Below are 10,025 nucleotides of genomic sequence, written 5' to 3' on the forward strand. Positions count from 1 at the left end.
CCCCGCGATTTCCCGAGGCTCTCCCCCCCCACCCCGCGCGATTTCCCGAGGCTCTCCCCCCCCCCATTAAATTGCTATTTAATTCCCTAACACATCATTAAAATATTTACCTTAGTTCCCTAACACAGAGAAAGTGTGGGGGAAAAAAATCGTGAAAAATCAAGATGGCGGCCACTCACCTCGGTTCAGAAGGATAAGGCCCGCCCACACACGCACCGATTGGTCGACCGGTCAGGTCACCGAAGCGTAGGATTGGTCAATCGTCGAGTCACTCGACACTCAACTGTAGGAAGACCTCGATGCTAATGAGCGGAACGCTGAACGTTTTTGGGATACCGCGGGCGGGATTTTTGTCCGGCCGAAACGTAAATACGCCGATGACCGGTCCGGAATCGCAAGCTTTCTTTTGAGGCGACGCGCGCGTCGGTACGCTCTGCAACTTCCAAACGTATAGAGACCAGGCGGACAGACAGACAGACAGACAGACAGAAGAGCCGCTTTATATATATAGATAGATAGATAAATATATATAGATAGAAAGAGCGTGAAGACACAAGATGTTTTAAAGATACTTCTGATGAGTCAGTGAATTATTGCCACTCTATCCTCCAAGCTTCAAATATTAAGATTCTGTGATAATGCTTTTACTCCAATTTCAGTGGATGAGAGAAGATATCTTCAGCATGGTCCTCACTGAATTAGTTTATCCTCAACAAATGATTTGTCAGAGATGTCCAATAGGAACAGGGAATTCATAAGCATTTCTGTATTAAGACTGTCGATCAGTAGCCACATTCTACACTAACGCTGCCCAATATTAGTCATGAGACACAGGTGGAAATTGGGAATCCAGATGGGTCTAATTCTATTTGATTAGTAAATAAAAATTGACTAAAAGGCACCACGTGATCTCAATACTCATTCACATGGTGTATGCATGTGAACTTTAACCTCAGCATTTGTTGGTAAGATGGAAAGCAGTGTGCGAGTGTTTTTTGATTGTTGTGGCTGCTTTATTTCCTTGGTCACTGAATGGTGGGAGATGTTTCAGTAAATATCCACGTGTGAAAGACATTTACCAGTATTGTGTGTACCAAGTTTTCTACTAAATTAGTGCATGCGGCTAAATCAGTGTATCTGCAGTCACACCTGTGGTCAGTCAGTGGTTTGCACTGGACAAACACTGTACTGACCACTGCCATGACCCTGAGGCATCCCCAGTTCCTGGGGATAATGACTGTACTGTGATGCCCCATTATCCCAGTGTTATACCTATCCTAACCTGTGCTGCTCAGTTACTCCTCATTACTGTGTTGTACTAAAAGCAGACGATGTGGAGTGCACCATTCGTATAGGGCTGCCCTTGTGTTGTAGCATGTTCCACTTCAGTAACATCAGGGATGAGGACTGATGTCTTCACAACATCATTTAAAGGGTGTTGTAAACATTGTGTCTGTGCCCAAGCTGCCTCTGACTAAGCAATTCTAAAGTGCAAAACACTAGCATGGGACAAAGACAGCAATAATACAGGTGCAACACAGCACCTTCAGGACTGTGCAGTGATTCAGTATAAAGTACAGTATCCCTTGAAACAGCTCGAAAGGCAGAAAACTAAGAGAGGGTTAACTTCTTTCACTTTAAGGGTGGGAACTGGGAAGCACAGTTCACTGCCTCACTGAGCAGACACATTGGAAATAATGCACTTAGCAATGAAATCGTTCCAAACTCTCATACTACACAGCACTGAGTCAATGTTTATGCACCAATTAGTTGTTTAGCAACAAAAAGAAAGTTACCTTCAGCTAGTGTTATAGCCTCCATAACCTTAACAGGAAGAGATGATCCAAAGCTCCTGATTTCATAGTTGAGGGTCTCGCCAACTGTTTGATACGGAGCTCCTCTGGTTGGGGTTGGACTTAAAAGAAAATAAATAATTCCAGTCAAAACTCACAACAATGACTATATTTAAATCTCAAAACCAATGTCACCATACTCAGTGAAAAATATATTCTGACTTCAGGGATTTAGCAAATTACAGTCTGGGGCAATAGCAAAGGCTCCACTCGGGTGATCTAAACAGAATCTTTCCTTTCTAAATTCAAGGGCCAAAGAAATTTGCAGTCCTAGACAGTTTAATTTCTTTATGGTAAACTTTAGATGATCCCAATAATGACCAGCATCTGTGTAATTCACGCTGCAATAGAAAAAGAGATGAGGCAACGACAGAGGTGGGAGAAGCGCGAGAGAAGTCGTGAGCTATGGAGAGTGGAAGGAAGCTGAATCTCCTATATTCTCTGGAGTTTAGAACAATGAGAGGTGATCTCATTGAAACATAAGATTCTGAGGGGGATTGACAGGGTAGATGCTGGGAGGCGGTTTCCCCTGGCTGGAGAGTCTAGAACAAGGGGCCATAGTCTCAGGATAAGGGGTCGGCCATTTAAGACATAGAGGAGGAGAAATCTCTTAACTCAGAGGGTTGTGAATCTTATTAAATTCTCTACCCCAGAGGGCTGTGGAGGCTCAGTCGTTGAGTATATTCAAGACTGAGATCAATAGATTTTTGGACACTAAGGGAATTGAGGGATATGGAGATAGGGCGGGAAAATGAAGTTGAGACTGAAGTTCAGCCATGATCTTACTGAATGGCGGAGCAGGCTCGAGGGGCCGTATGGCCTACTCCTGCTCCTATTTCTTATGTTATGTTCATTTACAGAACAAACAGACGAGAACGATTCAAATTTTAAGAAATAAAATAGTAAATTGGCAATGTTGGCGCGGAGATATAGGGCTGGATTTTCTTGCCATTTGACTGTGAATAACCAGTAAATCTAACAGAGAGAAGTTTTGTGAACAACAGAGTAGAACCAGAGAACGTTATCTATAAACTGATGCAGCTATGAAGTAAATGCGAGGGATCACTCTGCACTTAGAGCTGTGCATATGAGGAACAGCCTGACATTGGTCCAGCTGAAGCTTTCACACAGGATTTCATCAATCTGTAAGAAGGCAGAGAGTGGAGGATATGGGTTTGTGTTGGCAAAATAAATGAGAAGTGCCAACACGGAAACAGGACTTGGGTAACTAAGTGGAGCAGGCTGAACGCTTTTTCCTCGTTCCCACTTCATCACCAGATGTTAACTACAAGTTCTTAATTATAGCTACAAATCAGGATATTTCCAAATGTTTTCTAAAAATATAGCATCAGCCCCATTCAGTCACTCCACCACATTGTGAAGGACTCAATTCACTCCCTTAGGGACAAACACAAGCTCATACACTGCATTGCCCTCCAATACACTACTAAACCTTATTTTAGGATCAATCCCATTCATGTTCCCACTGTGAATATAAAGCTAACTAGTACTTGTAACCTTTGAAGACTGAGCTCACGTTCACTTTCCAGTTTTCTGGTACCAATCAACCAACAAAAAGCATTCAGTCACTTTTATCCTTGCCCCTTCACTATCATCCCTCTCTTGTGATTATACACTTTAACTTAAATATTCAGATCCTGCTGAGCTTTAAAATCCCACTCACCACTTTGCTCCAAACTGGTTTTCATTTCAGATTGCTTAGTTCAATTACTGACATACACAGAAATGAATGCAGATATCTGCAAAACTCCATAGGAATTGCTAGACAAGGAAAGACCAAGGTCCATCTAGTTCGCCTTCTTTCATCCTGGTAGTCACATGAGACAATGATAATGGAATTGTTGACTAATCATAGCAGTCAATCTCTATCATGTCATGTCTCAAATTACTCATATACAGTAACCCAAAATATTACTTTCTGAAAGAAATCTATCTAATTTGCATTTGAATGAATCAACACTAACTGCTTCCACCATTTTCATCGGGAGCCTGTTCCATAGATTGAACGCTCACTCACTGGTACTGTTTCCGCAGATTAGTTTTGAATTTCCCCCCCTTCAAGCGCAGGCCGTGTCCTCTGGTTCTACTGTTCTGGACAAGGTGAAACAGCTCGTCATGGTCGACATTGTCTTATAATCCTAAAACAGCAATCCTATCACCTCTTGACATTCTTTTTTCCAGTGTGACCATGCCCAATTTACATAATCACTCCTCATACTCCAATCCCTCCATCATTCTGGTTGCTCTCTTCTGCATCCTTTCAACAGCCACAATTTTTTTTTGTACTGTGACGACCAGAACTGTACACATTATTCTATTCTAAGTGTGGTCACACCAATGATTTATAAAGTGGCAGGATTACCTCACTATTTCAGCTCAATACTGACCTTTTAATACATCCCAACATCTGATTTGCTTTATTCACTGCCACCGTGCATTGTTGAGATAGCTTCAATTTATTGTCAATCAGGATCCCCAGATCTCTCTCATTTTCAATGCACATTATTTTCTTTCCATTTAAGTAATAGCCCATTATTTGATTATTTTTGTCCCAATGCACAGCACTTTGCATTTCTCTACATTGAATTTTGTTTGCCCAATTTCCCCAAGTATATACAAATCCTCCTGTAGCTTATCTTGCTCAGCTTTGGAGTCTACCACCTTCATCAGCTTTGTATCAATATTGTCTGCAAATTTAGCCACTGTGCTTGAGTCTGAACTCCAGATCATTTCTGAAGATATTAAACAAGAGAGGTCCCAAAACAGACCCCTGTAGGACCCCTCTGGTAACATTCTTCCAGACTGATGACAATCCATGCCCTACACTCTGGGTTCCATCGGTCAGCCAATTACATAACCATTACGACATATTTCCGCTGATCAGCCGTGGCACAATGCGTCGTACTCTTGCCTGAGTCAGAAGGTTGTGGGCTCAAGTCCCACTACAGAGACATGAGCACAAAATCCATGCCAACACTCCCGGGGCAGCATCGGAGGGAGCGCGGCGGCCGCAGAGGGGCGGCACCGGAGGGAGCGCGGCGGCCGCAGAGGGGCGGCACCGGAGGGAGCGCGGCGGCCGCAGAGGGGCGGCACCGGAGGGAGCGCGGCGGCCGCAGAGGGGCGGCACCGGAGGGAGCGCGGCGGCCGCAGAGGGGCGGCACCGGAGGGAGCGCGGCGGCCGCAGAGGGGCGGCACCGGAGGGAGCGTGGCGGCTGCAGAGGGGCGACACCAGAGGGAGCGCGGCGCCCGCAGAGGGGCACCCCTGGAGCGGCAGTATAGATGGAGCGCTGCACTGTCTTTCGGATGAGACGTCAATCTGAGGCCCCTCAGATGAACATAAAAGATCCCGTTGTGGCGGAGCCACCAAAGGACTCAGATCCTTTGTACATAATTCCTTTAACAACATGTTAGCTACAGTCTGAGTCTGTACCTTTATTTATGCTGTTTAACTGTACAGAGTGTGGTTGCTTTAACAGCGCGGTTAAAACGTGATGACGTCACGCCGTTCATCACGTGATTCCCCACTGGCGGGAAAACATGATGACGTCAGCCACGGGACTGCAGGGGCAGTCCTCGTGGAGCCTCCAGAGAGAGCAGACCTACATTCGATGTCATCCTGCAGTTTCTTGTTAAAGCCTGTTTGTTTCATTAAAGTTAATTTTGTTTGATCGCCTGAGTAGAACTCAGTCTTTTAGTTAGGAACCCACGTTCCTACACCGTCGTATTTCAAAGAACTGGGGAATTATCCCCAGTGGTCCTGGCCAATATTTATCCCTCAAATCAACATCGCTTAAACAGATTATGTGGTCATGATCACATTGCTGTTTGTGGGAGCTTGCTGTGCGTTTCCTACATTACAACGGTGACTACACCACAAAAAGCACTTCATTGGCTGTAAAGCGTTTTGGGACGTCTTGAGGATGTGAAAGGCGCTATATAAATGCAAGTCTTTATCTATTTTCAGCAGGAGTCTCTCCACAGGGAGCCTCATCAACACTCACCGGCCGCACATTGAGGACCGCCAGGCGGGGGATAAAACCCCCGCCCCGCCAGCCGACACGCTCCGCCGCCGCTGCACCGTGAAGCCTCCGCCGCTCCTGGTCAGCGGGGACCCCAGGCAGCCCGTCAGGGGCCTCTTGGCGCCGGCAGGAGTCCGCGGGGAAAACATGTCAAAATCAGCGCCGGTCGTGTTCCCTCCCGCTTCTGAGGCCTCAAACTCCTACACACACCACACGGCGACAACACTGCGCCTGCTCGAACGGCCAGCCCGACAACACCGTCTGATTGGTCACATTTAAAGTGAGGATGCTGTAAGCACATTTCTAATTGGCCACAATTATGCGGTTTGTTGTAATGGCGCTCCTGATTGGTCAATACTGGTTATAAACAACCCCCTGGCCAAAATGGCGACTTTTCAGTGCCACCCTCTAGCGGGGAAAATCAGCGCTGGCCTGGTCCCGCCCCTTCCGAAGGGTCTCAGGTCCCGCCCTTTGCTACCGGCCCTACCCCCTGCTCCAAGCCCCGCCCGTGCGCTTCAGGCCCCGCCCTTTGCTCCAGGCCCCGCCGGTGCGCTCTAGGCCCCGCCCCTTGTGCCCCAGACCCCGCCCGTGCGCTCTAGGCCCCGCCCCATGTGCTCCAGGCCCCGCCCGTGCGCTCTAGGCCCCGCCCCATGTGCTCCAGGCCCCGCCCGTGCGCACTAGGCCCCGCCTCATGAGCTCCAGGCCCCGCCCGTGCGCTCTAGGCCCCGCCCCATGTGCTCCAGGCCCCGCCCGTGCGCACTAGGCCCCGCCTCATGAGCTCCAGGCCCCGCCCGTGCGCTCTAGGCCCCGCCCGTGCGCTCTAGGCCCCGCCCCATGTGCTCCAGGCCCCGCTCTTTGCTCCAGGCCCCGCCCCATGTGCTCCAGGCCCCGCGGCTGAACTCGTGACGTTGCTTGTAACCGGAAGCGTTCTTCCCTTCATCCCATCCTATCCCAGGGTCTCAGCATCAGGCACTTCTTTGCCCCCATTCCCATCACCTTCCCTGTCCCTTCATTCCCTTTCGGCACCCAGTTTCCATATCCCTTCAATAATAAAAACAGAAAATGCTGGAGAAACTCAGCAGGTCAGGCAGCATCTGTGAAGAGAGAAACAGAGTTAACGTTTCCGGTTGATGACCATTCGTCAGAACTGGAAAAAAGCAGGACATAGAACAGATTTTTAAGCAAGTCTAGTGGCTGGGAAATGGGGGAGGGGATGAAAGAATAAAAGGGAAGGCCTGTGACAGGATAGAAGGCAGGAGAGATTAAGAGACGCTGAGAGATATTCAAGGCAAAAGGAGATGGTAATCACAGAAACCTCACAGTGCAGATAGAGGCCATTTACAGCCCATCAAGCCTGCACCGACACATATCCCACCCTATCCCCGTAACCCCACGTATTTAATCCCCCTAACACTAAGGGTCAATTTATCATAGCCAATCAACCTAATCCACACATCTTTGGACTGTGGGAGGAAACCGGAGCACCCGGAGGAAACCCACGCAAACACAGGGAGAATGTGCAAACTCCACACAGACAGTCACCCGAGGACCAAGATTTGAACCTGGGTCCCTGGTGCTGTGAGGCAACAGTGCTAACCACTATGCCACCGCCCTAATGGGACAGGTTAAGAAACAGGATGGCTCTAGATGAAGTGTAAATTGCGCTGGCAGAATGGAACACAGCTGCCTTGTGGGAGAGAAGAACAGAACAAAAGTGGATAAAAAATATATATATGATAGGGGCTGGGGTTATGATCTGAAATTGTTGAACTCTATGTTGAGTCCAGAAGGCTGTAAAGTGCCTAATCGAAAGATGAGGTGCTGTTCCTCGAGCTTACGCTGAGCTTCCGTGGAACAATGCAAGAGGCCGAGGACGGTGAGGTCTGAGTGGGAGTGGAGCAGTGAATTAAAGTGACAGGCAACTAGAAGCTCGGGGTCCCCCTTACGGACTGAACGGAGGTGTTCCGCAAAGCGGTCACCCAATCTGCGTTTGGTCTCCCCAATGTAGAGGAGACCACGTCGTGAGCAGTGAATACAGTATACTAAATTGCAAGAGGTAAATTGCTGTTTCACCTGGAAGGGGTGTTTGGGGCCCTGGGAAGTGGGGAGGTATAAGGGCATATGTTGCATCTCCTGCGCTTGCATGGGAAGGTGCCGGGGGAAGGGGTGTTGGAGGTGATAGAGGAGTGGACTAGGGTGTCGCGGAGGGAGCGGTCCCTATGGAATGCTGAAAGGGGAGGTGAGAGGAAGATGCGTTTGGTGGTGGGATCGCGCTGGAGGGGGCGGAAATGGCGGAGGATGATCCGTTGAATGTGGAGGCTGCTGGGGTGAAAGGTGAGGTCAAGGGTGATGTGCCATCAATAACTCAAAGACAAGGAGTTTAAAGGATTCAACTAAAGGCTTTTAATCACTAAGAACATTGCAGGTCTTTCCACATCGGGTTCGTCTGATAGAATGACTCATACAGCTCTTGAGACCTTTATATGACAAAAGACAGGGGCGTAGCCAATACACACAATAGGAAAAAGGGGGCGGTACACACAATACAAAGCAGGTAAAACACAGGGGCTGATGAAGGCATACATTTCATCACATTTACCCCTTCTACAGATTTAGTCTGTCCGGGGGTGTGATAGTCCTTCCTGAACGTCGCAACAGTACCTCGGGTTCCGACCGGGAGTCCGTGGTGCCCTCCTGGGCATACCCATGTGTTGGGGGTGTTGCAGGTACTTCTGGGGGTGGTGAGCCTGGGGATGGTGGAGGTTCTTCTGGGGGTGGTGGTGATGGGTCGTCGTCGCTTCCTGCCGAGGCAAGGTTCTTTATGGACACGGTGTCCTCACGCCCGTCGGCGTGCTTGACGTACGCGTACTGTGGGTTTGCGTGGAGTAGGTGTACTGCCTCCACGAGGGGATCCGTTTTGTGGCCCCTCACATGCTTCTGTAATAGGACTGTCCCTGGGGTGGAGAGCCACGAGGGTAGGGACACTCCTGAGGTTGATTTGCGGGGAAAAACAAACATCTTCTCGTGAGGAGTGGCATTAGTAGCAGTACACAGTAGCGACCTTATCGAGTGGAGTACGTCTGGGAGGACCTCTTGCCAGCGGGAGGTGGGGAGGCCTTTAGACCTTAGTGCTAAGGTGACCGCCTTCCACACTGTCGCGTTCTCCCTCTCCACTTGCCCATTACCCCGGGGGTTATAACTAGTGGTCCGACTCGTGGCTATCCCCTTCGACAGCAAGTATTGGCGCAGTTCGTCGCTCATGAACGACGCCCCCCTGTCAGTGTGGATGTAGTTAGGCATGCCGAACGTGCAAAACAGGTTGCCGAGGCACTTGATGACCGTGGCACTGGTCATGTCTGGGCAGGGGTAGGCGAATGGGAAGCGGGAGTACTCGTCCACAATGTTGAGAAAGTACACATTGCAGTCGGTGGAGGGGAGTGGTCCCTTGAAATCTAAGCTCAGGCGCTCGAATGGCCGTGTAGCTTTGATCAGGTGGGCTCGGTCGGGCCTGAAGAAACGGGGCTTGCATTCCGCACTGGTGCGGCAGTCCCTGGTCATCGACCGGACCTCCTCGATGGAATAGGGGAGGTTACGGGATTTTATAAAGTGAAATAGCCGGGTGACCCCCGGGTGGCAGAGGCCATTGTGGAGGCCCTGTAGCCTGTCCCCCTGGATGCTGGCACACATCCCTCGTGATAGGGCGTCGGGGGATTCGTTGAGGGCCCCTGGCCTATATATTATGTCGTACTCAAACGTGGAGAGTTTGATCCGCCACCTGAGAATTTTGTCGTTCTTGATCTTCCCCCTCTGTTTGTTGTTAAACATGAAGGCTACCGACCGCTGGTCGGTAAGCAGGGTGAAGCGTTTGCCGGCTAGGTAGTGCCTCCTGTGCCGCACTGCCTCCACTATGGCCTGGGCCTCCTTCTCTACCGAGGAGTGCCTGATCTCGGGCCCTTGGAGGGTTCTTGAGAAAAAGGCTACAGGCCGCCCATCCTGGTTGAAGGTGGCTGCTAAAGCGAAGTCAGACGCATCGCTTTCGACCTGGAAAGGGATGTTTTCGTCCACTGCCTGCAGCGCGGCCTTCTCAATGTCGTGTTTAATGCTGTTGAAGGCAGCGTGGGTCTCGGCCGTG

General features: G+C 49.6%; 1 protein-coding gene across 1 annotated transcript in view; it reads right to left on the minus strand.

The window, feature by feature from the left end:
- nup133 (nucleoporin 133) overlaps nt 1-6,149 on the minus strand; it is a 56,758-nt gene extending 50,609 nt beyond the window's left edge. Inside the window, exons 1-2 of the mRNA XM_085977746.1 lie at nt 5,876-6,149; nt 1,764-1,915 (exon numbers count right to left, since the gene is read on the minus strand). Of these exons, the coding sequence (XP_085833872.1) occupies nt 1,764-1,915; nt 5,876-6,042 (319 nt within the window). The 5' untranslated portion in view covers nt 6,043-6,149. The remainder of the gene's footprint in view (nt 1-1,763; nt 1,916-5,875) is intronic.
- Between the last annotated feature and the right edge of the window lie 3,876 nt (nt 6,150-10,025).

This window comes from Somniosus microcephalus, chromosome 3, assembly GCF_052327205.1.
Source record: "Somniosus microcephalus isolate GS21.2 chromosome 3, FLI_Smic_1.0, whole genome shotgun sequence".
NCBI lineage: Eukaryota > Metazoa > Chordata > Chondrichthyes > Squaliformes > Somniosidae > Somniosus > Somniosus microcephalus.